The 21708-nt window shown below is 37.6% G+C and overlaps 1 protein-coding gene and 1 long non-coding RNA gene across 2 annotated transcripts in view; one reads left to right on the top strand and one right to left on the bottom strand.

The window, feature by feature from the left end:
* The window catches only part of LOC149569385 (uncharacterized), a 41345-nt gene extending 19948 nt beyond the window's left edge, over positions 1-21397 (top strand). Inside the window, exons 2-3 of the mRNA XM_089822106.1 lie at positions 16454-20274; positions 20402-21397. Of these exons, the coding sequence (XP_089678232.1) occupies positions 16454-20274; positions 20402-21221 (4641 nt within the window). The 3' untranslated portion in view covers positions 21222-21397. The remainder of the gene's footprint in view (positions 1-16453; positions 20275-20401) is intronic.
* Positions 15086-21260, bottom strand: LOC149569386 (uncharacterized). The gene is made up of 2 exons (XR_016362742.1): positions 21123-21260; positions 15086-15557 (listed from the first exon to the last, which is right to left on the bottom strand). It is a non-coding gene; the product is annotated as an uncharacterized LOC149569386 (long non-coding RNA).
* Positions 21398-21708: the final 311 nt, after the last annotated feature.

The raw sequence follows: 21708 nt of genomic DNA, 5'->3' as shown, positions 1-21708 counted from the left end.
GCAAAAATCCAAAAGAGAACTGTTTGCCAACAAGATGGGTAGGATGAGGTACTAACGGACCAAGATCAGACATGAGGAAAGCTATATCCTACAAGGATCTATCAAAGAGCACCTAAGCTGATGGATTTGGATGAGTGATGCATCTGGCGAGCTAAACTAAGAACGATAACACTTTGGTGACAGGAAATCTAGCTAAAAGATGCATTGGAATAGCTAACCAAGATGTGTGATGTGTGCAAGATGCTGATCAAGGAGAAACTGACACAAAAGCTGGATAGATACAATGGTACTAAGCTAAAGAGGATGTACAAGCTAATGAACCAAGATATTTACAAGCTGAAGCTAACCAAGATAGTTACAAGCAGGCAAAAGCTCAGGATGATAGGATAGCGGGATGGTTCGATGTTGTGCAAGATGCGAAAGCTAAGGGTGGGGTGATAGAAAAAGATATGGATTTGGTAGGATGCATCCAATGATGAGGAGAGATTCTGTGACCAAGGATATCTAGAGGAGCAGGATGAGATGGCTGGATAAGATAGTAGATAGCTAGGATTATGATGGATATAAAGAGATGACATTGGGTTTGCATGAGGATAGCCTAGAGCTAGATACCAATGACAAGGGAGGATGGACAAGACAAGATCTCCAAGGAATATAGTGTCGCCAATCAGAAGATAACATGCGGAAGGAGGTCTTATGATGGATGTGATAGGATTGAAGCTAGGATGGAAAAAGTTGAAGGGGCTAGGGAGATGGATGATAGCTGGGATGATTGGCTGAAGTTGTAGGAGATAAGTGGATGGTGTGAGATGGAAGATGGAGGGTAGAGGATAGGTGGATAGATTGGAAGATGGAGTTGGATGTCAAGAGATGACCAAAAGCATGAGGGTGATAGGCTAAGCTAGGGATGGTGGGATTATGCATGACGCTTGTTTGCCAAGTTTTCATCATGGTACTTGTCCAAGGCGCTTGAATTGCCAAGTTTTTACCAATGGACGCTTTATTTTTCTTATTATTTTTTTGACTTTTTGACTTTTTGACTTTGGACTTAGCTGGAATGATTTGGGCTTTCTTCAGCTGTTTTTGGCTCATAGATGTTGGTAGAATGGATGAAAAAGGATTGGATTGAACAAGTGGAATGGTGGGTGGGAGTTTGACAGATAATGGATGCAAAGACATAAGGCTTGTGGGTAAATGGATGAGGAAAATGGAAAGATCATCATTGGCACACACCTTGAGAGGTGATAAAGTAGTGGGAAAGATGGTTTTGAGCGAGGTTGAGGAGAAAATGGAGGAAGAGAAAGATAAGGACTAAAAGTAGAGTTGGAAGATGGAGGATGGGAAATTTAGGATAAGAAGCATATGGACGAAAAGTGGATTGGGGGGATGAAGGATGCTTATATGGGGATTTGGATGAAGGATGGATGGATGAGGCTTTTTGAGTAGCATGAATGGATGCCAATTGAGATTTTTCTTTGAGATGCATTTCTTTTATGAGCATCTTGGGTATCCACATGATTTTTGACTTTTTTAGCTTGGGCTTTTGTGGCCTCTTGACTTTTTCTTTGATTGGGATTAAATTTTTCTTGTTTTGAACATGTATTTTAGAAGGGACATGTTGAGACTTGGATTTTTGTGGATTTTTGGATTTATGCTTTTGTATTTTGGCATCCAATATGCTTCTATTAGCCATGGGATGGGAACAAGAGCATGGAGGAGATGGAGGGATAATTGATGGAGTGATAGGGTTTAAAGGTTGGAAGGGATTCAAGGGTGAGTGCCTTTGATGATCTAGCTGGTGGATTTGAGGGGATGGAAGGATAGATTGGAACATAGGATATGGATGGATATAATTGCCCAAAATGGATGGAGGGAAGGAAGGATATGGGCCCAAAATAGATGGAAATGAGGAAGGTGTAGGTCCCAAAATAGATGGAGGGGATAAAGGATTCATATTAGGTATGTAAGGACCCAAAATGGATGGAAAGGGTGTGGGATTTAGATAAGGGATATATGGACCCAAAATGGAGGGTTGGAGATAAGGAGTAGGATGAGGGCCCAAAATAGATGCGAAATAAGATGGATGGGAACTTTGGGGTGGAGATGGAAGGACTTGGGACCATGCAGGAATAGCGGGGATACCAACATCTAGAAATACATTTTCATTTCTTTTTTCAATATGATGTTCTTTATTTGGAACACAAGATGTGAGTCCATTACTAGCTGAAGGAGTTGGAGTTTCGGATATGATAATTAGTTCTTTTTCGATGGACCTATCATCATGGATTATGGGAGATGTATGATCATGAAGCAGAGGAGATGGGAGGATAGGATCTTGAGTTGGGTGGGCTGAGGGAAAGGGATCTTGAGATGGAGTAAGTAAGATGGTAGGATTTAGATATGGAGGGGATGGTAAAAGTGGATCATGTAGGGGAATAAGTGGGATGGCAGGATCTGCTATTCTGTCAGAGGATATTTCAACATGCTTTTGGACAAGATCTTGACAGGAATGGATGGGATTGGATGCATGAGGTTCATTATATGGGATTTGGATAATGCTTGGAGGAGGAGATGTGGATGGGATTTGGAGTGATTCGATGGGTGGTGGGATTTTGATGCTTGTGGGAAGTGGAAGGATTTTAAGCAATTTGATGGATGGTATGGGGATGGTAGCTATGGGAGATGGAGGTGATATTATAGATGAGGAAGCTTCATCATTGACTACTTCACATGGTTGGATTAGATGACATGTCTTATCGACTATTGGAGGCGGCTTTTCTTGTATTTCCTCTAGGAGATTCCTTGGAGACTAGTGTGTCGGAGGTGGAGGTGGATTGACAGGAATAGCTAGTGTGATGGGGGTGGAAGATTGGAAGCTTGTTTGATTGGGTGATGGAGGAGAAGCTGGGATATCAGATGGCATGACTAGATAGTTTGGAAGAATATGTGGATTTTGGGGGATGCTTGGGGGAATGTTTCTAAGGCTTTCAATATACTCATCATAGTCAACAAGATTTTCATCATCATTGGAATAGGAGTTTGTGGGAGCAAGGAAAATACAACTGAACACATCATGATAGGTTTGGGATTTCATGTTTTGATGATGAGTTAGATGGGGATGGGGTCTTGCATATGGATGAACACAGAAGCTCATGGTTGGATTTGGATTAAGTGTAGATTTTGGATTGGCTGATGAAGGATTTCCTAGGGAGAGTCAAAGCTGTATGATAGACCTAAGGAGGATTGGCTAGAGATTTTTGGCTTTCCTGTGGATGGAATACTTCAAGGGCATGTTGTCAAAAGGTGAGAGTTTTGCTTTCCTATGTGTTGGATTGGTGGAGATTGTGTCAACTTAAGGATAGACTAATGATCCTATGGGCATGACACGAGATTGACCACTTGTGGATCCCAACCTTTAGCTCAAGGTGATGAGGGATAACAACTGACAAAGCTAGATTACCCTAGACAAAGCTCTATCAAAGGGATAACCTTGGTGAGGCTGGCGGATTGGTCGGATTGATTGGATAGCAAATTCTAGCAGAATGACAACAACTCTCTAAAGGCTTGGGTGTGATTTTGGATTGGGTTGCTAGCTGGCTGGGGGGGGTGATTTGGAGAGACTTTGGATTTGGGATTGTTCTAAAGCAAGGAACTAGATAGATTCGGTTGCAACGGGGGAGCTTGGATGATTTTCTGATGAGGCAGTGACTACGCTAAGTATGCCTTGAGCTGGGAGATTTTTATTTTTTTGAGATTTTGACCAAAGTTGGCAAATATTCATTCAAAAGCTATGAACAAACAAGCAGACGAAAATTTTGGAGCAAGCACATCAAACACACCAACATCCTAGGAAGCTTTCTACAAGGATGAAATTTTTTATAGCAAGGGAGTCCTCGATATACGCAAGGTACATGAGGCCCAAATCCGTAGATGAAACCAAAAAGACGTCACACAGCCGAGAGGAGCGGTAACCCACTTCTCCTCTTTCACTTCTCAAGGGTATAAAGTTTCTTGAGGCTTAGCCCGAGTGACAAAAATCTTGATTCCAAGAGAGGTGTCTTTCGATTCACCTCCTAATTTTTATACTCTGTTGGAACGCTAGATTTGAGGTCGTCCCAAGGGGTGATGAAATCCCCAAGATTTGAGGTCGTCCCAAGGGGTGATGAAATCCCCAAGCAGGCCTCCTAAAAAGTGTAAAACAAGACCACATACATGATCTTGGGCTTTAAAAGATACGCATTCATTCCAATTGATGATTTAGATTTTGTAAGCTATGATTGAAGACACTTGTGATTATGGCATACAATGTTCATTCCGATTTGACAGCATCGTCAGCATAATGAAAGTCGAGAGATTGTCAACATAAGAAATGCGAGAGCCTTTGAAAATGCATCCAAACCATGCAATGTTCATTGATTGTTAGGCATTCAAGATTGAGTGTGAGTTTGCTTTAAGCCCAAAACAAAGATGTGTGAAACTCGATTGCCAAGCGCGCGCCCGGAGGCCCTCCACGTCAAGATTTGTCCAATTTTTATGCCCAAATGAAGTGTGAGCGAGATTAATGTGCATTCAAGGGATTTTCTAACTTAGAAAAACTACTAAAGACCCAAGTGAGTGGAGTTTGATCTTTGTGGAGCACTTAACACCCTCTTAGGTAGACCCATCCCCATAGATGGCACTGAGATTGCAACCAAGGTTAAATTGATGGGTGATTAAAGAGGGTGAGTCCAACTACAAACTTACTCAAAGCATCTTTATTAGTTTTTATAACTTAGAAGATTTCAAAAATGTGGATTCTTTTTATGCCCCAAAAGATGATTATTTGATCTATGGCATTCAAGATTGGATTTGTTGTTTTAATCATGCATTCATAAAAAAAAAAAAACTTGATTTTAATCCATGGCACTCAAGAGTGATTTTAGCAACATGCATTCAAAGACAAGTGATTAAACATTCAAGTTTTTTCCTTTGAGCATTCAAGATTGAGATTTTGTGTGTTGTTTTAAGAACTTTGAAGTGCTTTGTTTTAACCTTAGACCATTCAAGATTGTTTTGGACTCAAAAGTGAAAATGACTCTTTGGACTTTGGTTTTCATTCAAGATTTTTTGTTCTAGTTTTCATATTTTAAGCCCAAAAATGATATTCCTAGATTGTTTTGATGCATGAAAAACCTAAGAAACATTCAAGATTTTGCAACAAGACATTTGTTTGGAACAAATAACAAAGCTTTTAGGACAATTTTTGGCAACCATTTAGGACTCTTTGTTTTCATGAGATTTTTAAAAGAACTTTAAAATATTTGCAAATGAGGTTCATTTTATCCTTGATTGATGCTTTGAGTTTGATTTAGATTTTAGTGTGCACTTAGTGTTGATTTTGAACCTTTTGAAATGGAAACTTGAAGTTCTTTTTAAATTCTCAAAAATGAAGTGTTCCTAACTTTGCATGAATGCATCTAAAACTTTGATGTTGCAAGGATGCAAATGATTGGATTGGTTTAGTTTCACTTGTTAAAAGATTTTTTCTTTTTTGCAAATTTTTTATTTTTTAATGGATTTAAGTATGATTTGGGGGTTCATTTTAAGCACTAAAAAGAAGTGTGTATGATTTTTCCTCCTTAAAAAAAAATGGCCAAGATCTCCCACAAGAAGAAGAAGAAGAAGAAGTAGATGGAATAAGAAGAATATAGACAAGAAGAGGAAGAAGAATTCCAAGTGCTTTGTCCACCTATAAGCTTGAAATATCTGCAAATACTATGAGATAGACTATGAGTTCCTTTATCTTCTTCATGCTCATTTGGACCTACAAAATCAATTTATACAATCCTACCAATCACAAAAATAAGCAAAATTAGCCAAAATTAGCAAATGACATACAAAATTTGACAAAAAAAGCTAATGAAGATGACCCATGTGGGGTCCCACCGGACGTGCCAAAATGTATATGAGCAATGTTAGTATGCTAATAGAAACCAAATTTAAATAAAACTTCTACAAACTAAACAAAATTCATAAACTTCAAGATAGACTAAGATGAGCTCTCAATTGAGAATATGAGCCATTAATGGGCTCTCTCAATAAGAAGCTCTCTTGTTGAGTGGCTTTGTCTAAATAGATAGGATGTATGCTCAAGCTTTATGCTTCAAAAAGGGCTTCAAATGGAGTTGGAATTTGGGTGTGAGTGTATGGTTTTGATGTAAAATGGCATTATGACTTTACTTCATGGATTGTGTTATTTTGCAAAGGGGAAGGATCCAATTTATAGGCAAGAGGCTTGAGGGATTGAGGGCTAAGATGCAAGGATGGGAAAAAGCTCATGGAGGGCTCAGATTGCATGAGAAGAGAGCACATGGATTGTGCTTCCTTACAGCCAATCAGGGAGTGACACATGTCATAGGGTGAGAGGATGGAGGAAAGGGGAAGGATGAGTCAACAAAGGAAGCTCAAGGGATAAAATCTTCATAAAGACCCTCATAATGGCTTGTAAGAGCAATAAAAGGGCTTGGAAGAGTCATTTATGGCCTAATGGGCTTCATAAAGTTTTATGGTTGAGATATTTTGAGGGAGATGAAAGCAATTTCGACTTGGGCTTGATTAGGAGGGTTTTAAGCTTGCTTAGGATTGTGCAAATGATTAGAGGATGGATTAGGATGGTTTAGGATTAGCTTAGAGATAGGCAAGTGGATGGCATTTAATGAGGGTGGGTGAAGGAGGAGATATTTGTTAACTTTGGCTTGGGTTACTAAGTTTTAACCCATGTTAAGGGAATGTGACAAGGTTAGGAGGGGATTAGGATTAGGTTTAAAGACATCTTCTAGAAGAGTCTAGACTTTGGATGAGGATAAAGACTTTCTAGAATAGTCTAGAATTTCCTAGGATGAGGATGAAGACTTTCTAGAAGAGTCTAGAACTTCTTAGGATGAGGATAAATTAGATTTTTAGGAAATAAATAAATTTTTATTTATTTCAAGGGTTTGGGTTGAGGAGATATTTATTAAAACTTTTTTAATAAACATGAAGATTAATATTTAATCTTAATTAAATATTTTGAGTTGGGATTAGGGGTAGGAAATGATGGGATTAGCCTTTAATCAAAATTAAAGAAGGATTAGAAGATTTTGGAAGAGGTTAGTGGTCTTAAGGAAATTGGCCAAGTTTTGGGCAAAAAATAATTTTTTTATTTATTTTGGGTTTTTTGGTCAATTTATTAATTAAATAATTAATAAATAAGGAAATAATGTTTAAATAAGATTTAAACATTTTTGGGAGGGATTCCTTAATTAAATATTTTTAATTAAGATAAAGGGATTTAATGGCATAAAAATTAATTAATTAATTAATTAATAAATGATGATGTCATCAGGAATTTTTTAGAAAATAAAAATACTTTATTTTCTAAAAGTTTTTAGGTGTCTACATCGACAATAAGGCCTGATGAGGTACCCAATCACAACCAAAACTATATGAAACAGAGAAATAGGGAAAACCACATGAGAAAAACCCTACTCCAAAAAGAGATAGAAAGAAAAAGTATAAATGATATGTCTCAAGAGACTCTCTCAAAACTATAAGTACAATGAATCCCCCATGATAGAGGCTTGAGACTCCATAGACCTCTTAGAATGACAAACCTCTTGTGTTGATGAACAGACCAATGTGGCTCCAATCTAAAAGAAAAAAAGGCAGTGGACAACAAGGATGAAACCCCTAAATGTAAGGTGAAGTTGAAAGTCCTAGCTAATGCTCAAAGGAGAATGCATGAGAATCTTGAAATGGAATCTCCAATGGAGGTGGGATAATAGGTGTGTTGAATCTATCATCTAAGAGGAGATGTGTGTCCTGTGATGTATCCTGAACAACTATAATAGGTGGCTTAATGAATGGAGCTACAATGGTAGGCAATACTGAAGAGTAATCCTATGAAATAGATGGAATCTGAATAGGAGGTGGATGTGTAGAAGCCACAACGCTAGTCTCAGGACTAACACATAAGTTCAAGTGACCCAACTTCACCTCAGTAGTCTCTCGTAAAGAAGGAGAGTGGGTCTCTGATAGTGGAGATGGTCAACCAAAATGAGAGAAAGAGTATAGGCGGGAAGACTAGTCAACAATCCCTATAGAAATAATATTGCATGTCTCACTATCTCTGATGTGCATTGAATCTTGTGAAAACTCAACTATCTTTGTTGTCCCAGTGTGTGTAATATGGTAAATAGAGAGAAGGTTAGAGGAAAAATATGAAACACATAGTACATCATGAAATGTACCATCATCAATGTCAATAGAACCTTTCCCACATACCGTCATAACAATGTCATTCTGCATCAAAATGTGTGGAGTAGGAGAAGCCACAAAAGAAGAGAACAAATCCTAAGAAGATGCCATATGGTATGAAGCACCTAAATCCAATAACCATCTAAAAGAATGTGGAATAGTAGTTGCACATAGTGCATGACCCTTTCCTATGTCTTTACCATCTAATTGAAATGATGATGATGAAGATCTATGAGAAGTAGAAGGAATATCAATGTTTATCTTCTGAAGGAGAGCTATCAAATCTAAAGCCTGTTTGGTATAGTCATCTAACTTATTCTCATAGCAATGTGACTCATCATGATTGGGCTTATTACAATAAGCACACTTTGGTCTATCTGGCTTTCATTTATTCCCCTCGGGAGGAGGTGGACCTAATGATATGTAAGGGCTAGAATCAATCTGAGACTCTATAGGATGTGATTTATGTTTCTTTTCCTTCTTCCTAGAAGATGGTTGAGCTACCAACGCATGTCTATGAGCCTATGAGAGAATAACTGGGAGAGCTTAGATTGCTTTTGAGTCAAATGATCACAAAAAATCTCAAAGGATGGTAGGGTAAATCTAGTACCCAAAGCATCCATGGTGGAATGACAAGTAGAAGCAAAAATATGAAAGTTTCCACAAAGCTTAGAAAGAATCAGGTAAATGCACTCAATGTTAGTCTTGGTTTTCCCACGATCCTGCAATAAGGATCTCTATTGTTTGAACTTCATCAAGAAGTCCTCAATGGAAGGAAAATAATCTAGTACAAGAGAGGTAAGCTCTTCCTCAATCTAAACTGTCCTAAACTCATTCACTATACCAAACAAGTCATCAAGCTTGGTCCACATAGCTAGAGGGGTATTGCATCCATAGAGATGAAACTATAGATTGTCAAATACCTATAAAGAAATCAACGCCATTGCCTCATCCATCTTATTCATGTGATATATGACCTCAAAAGGCCTCTGTAAAACTGGTTGCACTGCGTCTAAACAAGACCACAACCTTTTTTACTAGAGAAGTCATGTCATCAAGGACTTCCATGTGTATGAGGTATTAGAAGTTCTAGACAAGAAGAGGTCTCGACCATTGTTTTAGAAGGTGTTGGATTTTTTTTAATTAATTAATGGTTTACTGATGTAATTAATAGAAATAATAATACAAAACACCTCATACAATGCAAAAAATTGAACCCCAGCTGCTAGAAGGAATGTGTATACAAGAAAAGAGCAAAAAAGATTCAGTTTGAGATTCACATGTACCTTTGAAAACTTATGATGAAAATAACAGATAATTTGCTCGAGAAGAGCTTTTTGATGCTTCTGTCAGATTGAAACACAAAGCTAAGAAAAGCAAGTTATTCCCCCCTAGAAGATAGAAAACATCATCTAATTTCGAGCAAAAAAAATAGTTACCAAACTAGAAAAAAAAAAAAGCTTCACCATCATGTCTATCTTGGAATCAATTCTCTACTGCTCTTTTTTGGATCCAAAAAATACCTCTATATGCTCAAGTTAGAGCCAAAATGCCAACAGGTGCTCTTTATTTGCAAAAAATAAATTTGAGCCCAAAAATTTCCTATAAGGTGCTAAAATTTAAGACCCCTAGCTTTGCCACATGACCGTAGACTAGCAAATGGAGGTGAGCGACCTGATGGTGGAGGACTGGTGATGCTACGAGGAGGAGAAAAGTGTAAGAGCTAAGCACCGTGGAGCAACGACCTAGGGTGGAGTGACAAAGTGAGGTTGAGCGATGACACAGGGCAAGCGGTGCTGTAGTGATGTCGTGGTAGTGTCGTTGCGATTATGTTGAAGTCGTAGGTGGTTAGAGGAACACTGTCACATGGTTAGTAAATCGTTGTGTGGTTGAAAACTTCTTTTTAATTAAAAAAATATCATATCCCTTGGATTGTGTACCAAAGGCTGTGACAACCTTGTTATGCAAAACAAAATATTCCTCCCTAGTCGACATTGTCCAAAATCAACAAATTTTATATGAAATTAGGGGTTTTGATGTCTTTTGGATCCAACCATGAGGTTTGTTTCGCCTCAAAGTGCTTTGAAATTCAGAGACCCCCCTATTTTCATTAAGAAAAAACCCAAAAATAGAAAGATCTATTTTTTCAAACCCTCATTCTTCTTTTTCTCCAAATAAGAACAAGCTATAGTAGGTCAGGGTCTGATACCATGAAGGATTTGAACAATACAAATCCATAAAACTGGAAGAACACCTGCATGCAAGAACCTATCACAGAGAAGAAAAGACAAAGAAGAGGAAGGGGGAAACCCTAAGAGGTAAATGACATTCAATAATAACTATTTAATTATTAAATATGAATGCAAGTGCATAAAGGAAAATCTTAAGAAGGGAATAAAGGTAATTTAATAAATTAAATTAAATTAACCCTTTACTTCAACAATGCCTAGGTCCAAAGTTACATTGGAAAATCTTCATCAAGATCTAAAGTCTAATCTATAAAGTTTGTGCTGAAGTAGCCAATATTCTTGTACAAAATGAGATGCATCAGCAATGAATAATTATGGAATTTGAAGTTTCCAAATTCTCCCCTTTGGGTAGCTACAATTTGTTCTTGCATTTTCTCAATGATATATTTCACATAATCATATTCAATATTTGTGAAATAGTCTTGAATATTTAGAGCCATGAGGTAAGGTCCTCCATACACCATATCTAAACCATCACTCTCGAGTGCCTTATGCAAGCCATAAATTGTATTCTACTTATAATTTTGGAACTTGTTCACAGGGAGCATCTTATCCACCTTCTTTGGGATGTCTCCAACTAATTTAAGCTCATATGAATGTGGTGGATCATCACCTTGCTAGTATAAAAGTTGACATTATTTTCAAACTTCTCATAGAAATCCTAGATGTCAACCTCTAGACTAATCTGGCCTCCAAGCCCAAAAACTTCAATCAAAGAAGCATGGTCAAGTGTACACAATATGCTCCTATCCTATTTATGGAAGGATTTTTTGTAGGGTTATATGATGTTATGAGGGCTTTTAGTAGATCTACATCTACATATACCTCTGGAAATATGAGCTTTTCCAAATTCCTCTACCATGGGTTTGAGGTTGGGGGCTTCTTTAATCTGTTGCTATATAAAACATGAACAACTCGTACCCATTTGTGTCTAGGCATATGGCATCTCTGCAATATATATATATATATATATATATATATATAATGGATTGTTGAAACTGTGGCTATTTGCCAAAATAACATTTGATGATCTAGGCAAGAGTCGAGCCCATTCATCTGCATATTTATTCATCTTTCTCTGCCTGGTTTTGCCCATTTTTGAAATTGGTGCTTGGACTACCTCCACGCCCTTGGATTGTCCCTCATCACCTTCAATCTTAGACATTTTTCTCTACAAATAAACCTTGGATTCTAAAATTCACAAGAAACAATTTAGCAGTTTGATAGCTTGAACAGTTTGCAACTCAATGATTTCTCTAACTTGTACAAATGGTAGTTTTCTTGATCACAGAGAATGTCTTTATGTATGAGCATGCTCCATCAACTTCATTTACTCCATTAAATGTTTGCATGCACAATGATCCAGATCTTACATTAGGAGTGTCACTTCAAAACTTTGGTGATGTTAACAACCAATTAAGCCTTCTTATTTTATGCCAAAATTTCAGATTGGCTAGAAACTCTTGTCCTTCTCTATTTTGTGAAATCACTTTATGCACTTTTTCTTGTTAGGGTTCCAATCTTATGCTCCATTGGATCTTTCTTCTCATCATAACCCCATGAACCTTATTGCTAGAGACCTCAGATCTTACATTCAAGAATTTATCATATAGTCAAAGACCTTAACTACTATATCCCCCTTGAAGCTGCAAACCTACGCTAGCAGTTAGTATCTTTTCATTGTAGCATTGGAGCTATTTGAAAATGATCCCCTGATATTACGTTCAACTTCAGTTGTAACTTTCAAAAGCATTAAGATGAACCTTATGGTCTTACACTTAACCTTTAATTGTAGCATTGAACAACCTTTATAACACACCTATGATTCTATGCTTTCCTTTGGAATGTAAGATCAAGAGAATTCATACTCTAAGGGAATTACCTTTTATGCACTTACACTCAAACCCTAATCGTATCTTTGGATGACTCTTGCAACATAACTTACGCACTAAGCTTTTCCCTTTAGATTGTATCATCGGACTCACTTTTTAACATAAGGACTTCAACTTATGAACCTATGCTCAGCCCTTGGAATGTAATATCAGGAAATAATTTCACCTTCACAAAATAAACTTACGATGATATGCTTGATCCTTGGGCATAAGGTTGGGACATTTGTTTCATAGACTACTAACTCTACTTTTGACAATTAGTCTTGAGATCAGGGAAGAATAAGGAATATTCGTATCAAGACTGACAACCTCCTACTCAGATACAAGATTTAGGAAAAGTAAAGTGTCAACAATAGGATAGAATATTATTAGCTATGTGCATGACATGGTTAAAACATTTTAATATAACCTTAAGTCATAAAGGATAACTTAAAATCTTAACCCAACCTAGGGTACGATTTAACCAATTTAGGGTTTTCTTGCTAAAAACTTTGCAATAGAATACATGAAAACTCTAATTGTATACATTCACCTGATTTTCACAATATTTTTCAAAATTTTGGAATGGTGAAAATGCAGGCCATCAACCTATATCTCTTACTAGAGAGCATATGATTCCACTTATTAAGGATTTCATTATACATCTACATAGAGTAAGAGGTTCAAATCAAGCTTTCTTCTTCCAAGACTGGGTTTATTTCTTATCCAAATTATTTTAGGAGGCACTTGTTTTTGAGATTGGGAAGAAGTTATCTTCTCTATTTACAAGGGTCAACACTCTAATAATCTGATGGAGGCCCTTGCTATTAAGATTATTGTGAGAGAAGATGCTCTTTAGGCTGGAAGAAGATCATCTGTGAGTCTGATTCTCAAATTGTTGTGGACATGCTAAATAACCAGAGTTTGGAGGATGTTAATTGGAAATTAGCCTCTTTGACCAAACAAATTCTAAGTCTTTGTAGTTCCTTGGACTCTGTCTCCTTTCATCACATCCCTCGTGAATAGAATAGAGTGGTGGATTATTTGGCAAAGTTGGCTTCAAAGAATGTGGTTAGTTGGGATATTAGTGGTAGGGATGAGTTACCTTTTGAGTATCGTGGGATTTTTGATTAGCTGTTATTGGAAGACATGAATATGTAGTGTTATTGTGGGCCTTTGGCCTTTGCTCTATAATTTGGACTTGATTGAATAAATTTTTACCCCTTTTTCCAAAAAAAGATTGGGAAGAAGTTAAAATGGAAGAAATGCATGACCAAATGAATAATGGCCAAGTAGTTAATCGAGTTTTCTACATGACCTTGTATCTCTTCCACTATTTGGTATGCACATGAGAATAAATGGGATTGTACACCATAACCATACACAGAAAATGTGAGAATCTATGAGTATCATCCCCATCTATACAGAGAAAGATGTTACAAAATTTTTAGGAGAGTCAATGATGGTTTTACAAGCTAATTAACTTATGAATTGGCAGGGAACCCAAACAAAAGGATGTCCAAGGAGGCCATGCAATTAGTAAATGATAATGGTAGCTTCTTCATCCAATTTCCATGCTTCACCTACATCAAAGTGGGAGGGTTTGAAAATAAACCTGTGAAACTACCTGAGTATGCCCTAGCCTGCTTTGTATTGGTTGAACTATGTAGGCAAATTGCTCTTGTGAGAGAGGTATTCCTTCCAAAGCAAGGATCGAGTATCACCTTTCCCACTGAACCCAACCAAATTGTTTGTTGTGGTCATTTGGTTCTTTAAAAAATTGGTAAAAATTTGAAAATGATTTGAAAGTTTTTTTAAGAATAATGATGTTAATTTTTTACTTCTAAAATATTAATGAAGAGTATGCAATTTAAATAATAAATTATGACATTATATTATTTTTGTTTGTTGTGAGTAATTTTTATGGTTTTTAAAAATAGGTTTTGATTTTCTATGATTGTAGAAAATACTCGACCTTTCCAAAATCTTCATTTTACCTTAACCAAACAAATTATAATACATATATAATTTCACCACAATGTAACTAAATTATAAAAATATATAACCAAAAAAATTGCTCAAAGTTATTTATAAAATGTTAGTTTAATAGAAGAAATGTCAAAGCTTCCCAACCAAAAATCCCCTCCCTTAGCTTCATCTTTATAATAATATAAAATTATTCCCAAAAATAGAAACACATACCAACATGCTATACAATGAATGGTTTAAGATCAGCAAACACATCTAGTGTGCAATCTCAATGCTAAAGAGGTGTGGGAGGTCAAATAGAAAAAAAGAAAAAAATCATCAATTTTTGCATATATTTGTTTTGTTCATGAGCTCTCAATTGGTAGAGAGATATATAGATATAGGAAAGAAGAGATACAATAGTAGAACTTGTTTGCATGTAATATTTATGGTAAGTGCAACTTAACACTTTACCCCTTTAAAATGTTCCAAATATCATAATCTTCAAGCTTACTCTTTCAAATAGTATATATGCTATATTTAAATTGAATGAAAAGAATTGTTAATGAAGGACTTGATGAATATAAATTAATATAAATAGATAAATTTGCATCCATGCTATTATTCTTATTATATTTTTAGATACCCTCCTTTAAAACAAAATAACTTAAACCCTTTTACTTCAAAAAAAAAAAAAAAAAACAACTGATTACAACAAACAACTTAAACAACATAGAGACCACTAAAATATATAAATAATACCAAAATATATCTACAAGACTTAGTAGACTAACAATCCAATTACAGGCACAATCAAAGTAATGAAAGGATGATTCAATCATTCTTTCTATCAATAGTGATTCAATATACTGAAAATAAATAACTAGGGAGTCCTTGCTCGAAAGCCATGGTGAATATGCTTTCAACCCTAATGCAATCTGAAATTGTATAAATTTAGGTCAACTGTTCAAGAAAATGAAAAGGTGTACAATTTGTTGCAGTTCGAATTCTCATATTCGTATGCTAGAGTTGGAAGCCAGAGCAGCACTATGATTTTGCACTCCACAGAGACTCATCCAATCACTGTTGAGCTTCTCTTAAGACATTCTGTTACCACCCAAACTCGGTGAATTAAAACCAATGAATCGTGTTGCCATAGCAGAGTCCAATCTTAATAAGTGATGTATGTCAGCCTCTGCAAACACAAAAAACTCTCCATAAGGCTAGAATAGGCTGAGCAAAGAAAAGGGCTCTGTCCATACCCCACTAAAACTGGTAATAAACAGCAAGCTTTATGAATTGAAGCTAAAGAACACATGGTTAATACTTCATTTTCAGAACTGAGCCTCTATATAGCCCTGCTCTATACAGATGAATTAAATAAATGCCAAATACACCTCGTACAGTGGGTTATGTAGGCTAGAGGAGAATGCAATGCACTGGCCGTAGAGAGACCAGCAGGGCATACTGTCAATCCACCATCCTCACCTTTCAAAAGTCTGGATACATGAAATTGAGATCCAAGCCAAAGGTTGTCCGCAGAACTAATTATTTCAGCTCTATGCATAATGAAACTATCCTCAAAATCAAAATAAAAACACAAACCCTTCCATGACATCCACCTGAATGATCTTTAAAAAGCTAGCCCAGGACGTGGAGAACCATATAAAGCACCAGTAGTTCCTCCAATGTAATTCCCCTGCATGAGTCTATTCTTCATTTGTTTTGTTAGTTAAGGAATAGTTTATGACCGGTTTCTAACATAAAATATAAACTGTTTGTGAAACTAACAAGTTCATACAAAATTGAAATAATAAAGATACTTTCAAGAACAGAGGTGACGACGCTCTGAGAACCAAATTTATTTCTTATAGCTCAAGTCCAAAGCTTAACAATGCATAAGTACCTAACATTCTACCTGAATGTGCCGTGACAATTAACTATGTTTTAGTTATGATCTTTGGTTTTATGTTCACAAAATCTAAAATGAATTTCTTAGTTGTCAAATAATGCATTGAAGCAAAACTATTATGGCCTGTATTGTTATGGTGTTTCTTGATTTGAATTTTACCACTGGTTGGATGTGGGCAGGAATCTATTAGGACGTGTGCAATAATACCAAGTGAGGAGGAAATAGCTTGCCCTCGTCCCAGAAAAGTACCGATAAATCGAGTGTGTGAGAGTTACAATAGCGTGGATGAATATCTGTCAACACAATTCCATTTGATCCGTGAAGATTGCTTCACATCAGTAAGACGGGCAATTCAGGATTTCCGCAAGAATTTAATCCCAAGCAACATAAGAAGGTATACAAAAGTAAAATTCATTCGATTACAGGTGGGGAATGAGGGTGTGCAACATTGCATTTCATTAGAAATCTCTAAGAATAAAGCAGTTAAGTGGAGTTTATTAGACCGGCTCTTATTTGGTTCACTGGTCTGCATTTCCTGTGACGGTTTCTGTACCTATTTATGGGGAATCGTCAAGGAACAACAAGAAAAGGGAATTCTTGTTCTAAAGCTCATCCCAAGCAGCGAAGAGGGCCCCGCAGATTTACAAATTGAAAAAACATATGAAATGATTGAGTCCACTTCAGCTTATTTTGAAGCCTATCACCATGTCTTGAAATGTCTTCAAAGGCCTGAAATGGAAGAGCTTCCTTTCTCGGAGCATTTGTTATCATTGCAATCTCATGTCTTGGAACCTTCTTATGTTAAACTGAGGAAACAACAGGATGCTTATGATTTCAAGAGTACATTTTCAAACATCAGTAGCTGCTTGGGAACAGGCATAGTTTGGATCTTGAGAGAGGTATGGCCTCACTGGGATTGTAGCCTGGATGAAAGCCAGATGGAAGCTGTAAAACAGGGCATAACAAAAAGGCTGGCTCTTATCCAAGGCCCTCCTGGTACTGGGAAAACTTATGTTGGCTTGAAGATTGCCAGCATTCTTCTTTCTAATGTGAAGCAGGGACCTATACTGGTGATCTGTTATACAAACCATGCACTTGATCAGTTCCTGGAATCCCTTTACCCCATTGAACCGAACATCATTCGACTTGGAAGTAGGTCTTCAAGTGAAATTATGCAGAAACGAAACTTGAAGGAAGTCAGACGTGGAGTCACCATTCCCCCCTCACTTCGCACAAGGTACAGAGAACTTGTACACACAAAAATCAACTTGCAGCTGCAGATTCAACGCTGCTTGGGCCTTGTGAACCAACAACATCACTCCAAGAAAATGCTAAGGAACATGTCCTTAAAGCAATGTATTCAATCCCTCAATCCTAATGATGAGATATCTCAAAACCTACAAAGAATGTGGTTAGAAGAGATTGCAGAACAGGCTGAACAAAGGAACCACCAAAGTAAGGGGAAGCAAAAGGTTGCAGAAACCATGGCTCTAGACACATGCAATACTTTTGCTTCGCTTGTAGACCAGCCTGATGAGGTCACTGAATCTGGTGGACACGGTAGTGAATGCTCCAGTATCTATGAAGAATCTAGAGATTATACAACTGCTGAAGGGTTAACGGCAGCAGGTGAAGATGCTGCTGCTGAGGAGGCATTGCCAGCAGATGAAGAGGCTGCTGGTAGTGCTGTGAGGGTAATGCCAGCAGATGAAGATACCACTGCTGATGAGGCATTGCCAGCAGATGAAGATGCCTGTTCTAGTGGTCTGGGTGTAGTGCAAGCAGATGAATATTCCACAGATGTTCCCTCGGATGAAAGTCTATGGTCTAATAATGAGTGGATTTTATCTGAAAATTCAAGAAATAAGCTTCTTCAATACTGGTTGGACCAAATTAGAGAAAGAAATAAAGCAGAATTTCAGCGTTTAACGGAAGCTTATAAGAATGTATGTAGTCAGATGCAACAGCTGGAGGATGAGATCTCTCTCCATATTTTAAGAAAATCCAATGTAATAGGTATGACAACCACAGCAGCTGCTAAAAGCTATGACATTCTTCAGGGCCTGAGAGCAGAAATAGTTATAATAGAAGAGGCCGCTGAGGTTTTAGAAGCAAGCATTTTGCCATGTCTTGGGTTTTTCACTAAGCATCTCATTCTGTTGGGAGATCACTTGCAATTGCGTCCATCTGTTGCAGAGTATGAATTGGCTACCAAGCACAAGCTGGAGATATCTCTCTTTGAGCGATTGATAAAGGGTGGGGTGGAGCATGTGGCTCTTCGATGTCAAAGAAGAATGAGGCCTACAATCTCTGCACTAATATCAGACCTCTATCCTTTCTTGCAAGATCATGAGAGCGTAAAGAATTTTGAGAATATTAAAGGCATTCAAAACAATGTCTTTTTCTTGGATCATAAAGCTATGGAGTCAGAGACAAGTGAGGCCAGCAGCAAGGTAAATGTGCAGGAAGCTTGGCTCATTGTGGAATTTTGCATTTATCTCCTAAAACAAGGTTACGAAAACAGCGACATAACAATTCTGACCATGTATAAAGGTCAGATGAGTGAGATTCAGAAAAATCTCAAGGACCGTATTCTTAGTCGGACTAAAATAGAGATGATGGGCCCTGAATCATTGAAGAGTCCACGAGTTTGTTCTGTGGATAATTACCAGGGAGAAGAAAGCAAAATCATAATACTATCTCTGGTAAGGAGCAATAAAATGTTTGGGGTGGGAGGCTCCAAGGGAAATATTGGGTTTCTGAAAGTAGTAAATAGAGTGTGTGTGGCGTTGTCAAGAGCCAAAATGGGGCTATATATCTTTGGGAATGCAGAGCTATTAGCCTCTAAAAGTGATATATGGGAATCAGTTATTCAGAAGTTGGGGACTGCCAAATCCATTGGACCTGCCCTTTCACTAGTTTGTCATAACCATCCCCAAACAGAAACAAAAGTTTCAAAAGCTGAAGATTTCAGGCTAGTGGAAGATGGAGGTTGTAGCAGGCCCTGTGAATATCAGTTGAAGTGTGGCCATGCTTGCCCAAGGAGGTGCCACCCCTCAAATCACGATAGAATAATTTGCCACAAGCCTTGTCCTAACAAATTTGAAAACTCATGCGGTCATCAGTGTACGGTGATTTGTCACTTCCCTGAAGATTGTCCTCCATGCAGGGTTCCAGTACCCAAAGTTCTTCCTAAATGTGGTCATCAATTAGTTCTCCATTGCTCTAGTCCTGCGGAGAATGCCCTCTGCATTGAGCCATGTGATGTTATATTTGATTGTGGTCACCTATGCCAGTCAAAATGTGGATGCCCCTGCTCACCGTGTTTGAAATTAGTTAAAAAGGATTTGCCTTGCGGCCATAAGGCAACTTTGCCTTGCTGTGAAGACCCTGCTAATTTCTCCTGTGAAGAGCCTTGTGGTAAGGTTCTAAGTCCTGGTTGTGAGCATATATGCAGAGGAACTTGTGGGGCATGTAAGCAAGGCACTTCTCACATTCCCTGCAATGAAAGATGCTCCAGGGACCTTCCCTGTGGTCACCAATGCATGGCTGGTTGCTCAGAAACATGTCCGCCGTGCATGCATCCTTGTGAGAAGCGGTGCTTGCACAGTCGTTGTACTCGTCTATGTGGAGCACTATGCATTCCGTGCAAGGAGAAATGTGAATGGAATTGCCAACATTATACTTGTGATCGTCTCTGCCATGAGATCTGCTCAAGAGATCCGTGTGATGAGCCATGCCAGGAAATTCTAAGCTGCGGACACCCGTGTATAGGCCTTTGTGGGGAGCCCTGTCCCAAGTTTTGTAGGACCTGCAATCCCAAGCATGTTGATGTCGTTACTCAGATGACTTTGGAGGAGTATGAAGTCACAGATAGATTCGTTCATCTTATAGACTGTGAGCATGTATTTGAAGTAAGCGGACTTGATACATGGATGAATATGGACGAGAGAGTCCTTGAAGCTGAGCCTGGCGCAGTTGCTGTCAAGCTTAAACAATGGTGAGTTTAATTTCCCTAGTTTAAGTTTCTATATTTAAAACTCGTGTTTTTATTAGTTTTGGTTTGCACTTTGTGTAAATTATTGATTAGTATTCATATTGTTTGCGAAATGGTTTGCACTTTGCAGTCCTGAATGTAGAACACCCATAAGAAAATCACTGCGGTATTCAAACATTGTGAAGGGAAGGCTGCAGCAGATTGAAGAAGTCAAGAAGTTAATTCTAGGGTTTAAAAATCTGAACAAGGGCAACAGAATGTTAAAGGAAAAATGTTATGACAAAGCAATTCAAGAATTCAATAACGTATTCCGGTACAATCCGGGGTCTCTTGAAGCCCATTTGGGAATGGCTAAAGCCCTCAGTGGACTAAGGGATTATGAGCGGGCCACAGAGCATCTGTTCTTCATTTTAGAACGCAGTTCATATAAAGCTCGAATCCAAGAAAAAATTTCAGAGCTAATCCCGAAATTTGCTTCCAGCATAGAAAATGTGAATTTCAACAACAGTTATCGAAATATTAAAGCTGAAAACGAGTTAGCAATTGAGTCACTATTGCAGTGGGTGTCAATTCGCCATTCCTGCCAAGACCTTAAAACAGGGTTGACAATTTGCAAAATTATTCTGGAGCAAACCCCCGGCCATGCAAAAACTGAAGAAATCAAAAGAAACCTGGAAAGTGGACGAGAAGTTATAGAAGAGGTAGTGAATGTGATGATGAGGGAAGTCGGAGGAAGAGGGCACTGGTATAAATGCCCAAATGGCCATTTCTATGTTGTAGGGGAATGCGGTGGCCCAATGCAAAAATCAAAATGCCCAGATTGCAATGCTACGGTAGGAGGAGAATCTCACCAGGCTGCTGGAGGAAATACTCATGCTGATATTGATGACAGTTCTCATCCTGCCTGGAGCAACGCCACTGTTCTTGCTGGTCTCGACCATCTTCTTTAATTACCAGCAATGCATCTGAGGACCTGTTTTGGGAGTAATTTTATGAGGTTTGTGATGGAAGGTCATAGATTGTCTTAAGAAACAAGGTCCTTAAAAACACTTGACTTTTTCTTCTTTATGTAGAAACTATGAATTCTATGACATACGGATAAATATAATAGATTTATTTCTATACATATCAGATGTCAAATGATTCTTAGTGTATTTATAAAGTTTTGTTATTTATTTATAAATTTTATATATTATCAAAAAATAATTTAATAAGTTGAATTTATTATATTGTTTCTTTTGACTAAGAAATATGTAATTATATTTCATTACATTTATATAAATATCTCTATTAACAATATATGACAACACACACACATACATATATATATATGTATATATATTGTTTTCTATTAAGTTAAGCAGCAAGAGGGTGCTGGCCCGTGGTACAAACAACTCGCACTATACTGCTAAACAGAATTAACAGTCTCTAGTGCCA

The sequence above is a fragment of the Cupressus sempervirens genome, chromosome 3 (assembly GCF_028749045.1).
Source record: "Cupressus sempervirens isolate cs-2001-9-10 chromosome 3, ASM2874904v1, whole genome shotgun sequence".
In the NCBI taxonomy this organism is placed as follows: domain Eukaryota; kingdom Viridiplantae; phylum Streptophyta; class Pinopsida; order Cupressales; family Cupressaceae; genus Cupressus; species Cupressus sempervirens.
The sequence above is the reverse complement of the archived record's forward strand: the minus strand, read 5'-3'. Positions and strand labels throughout refer to the sequence as shown.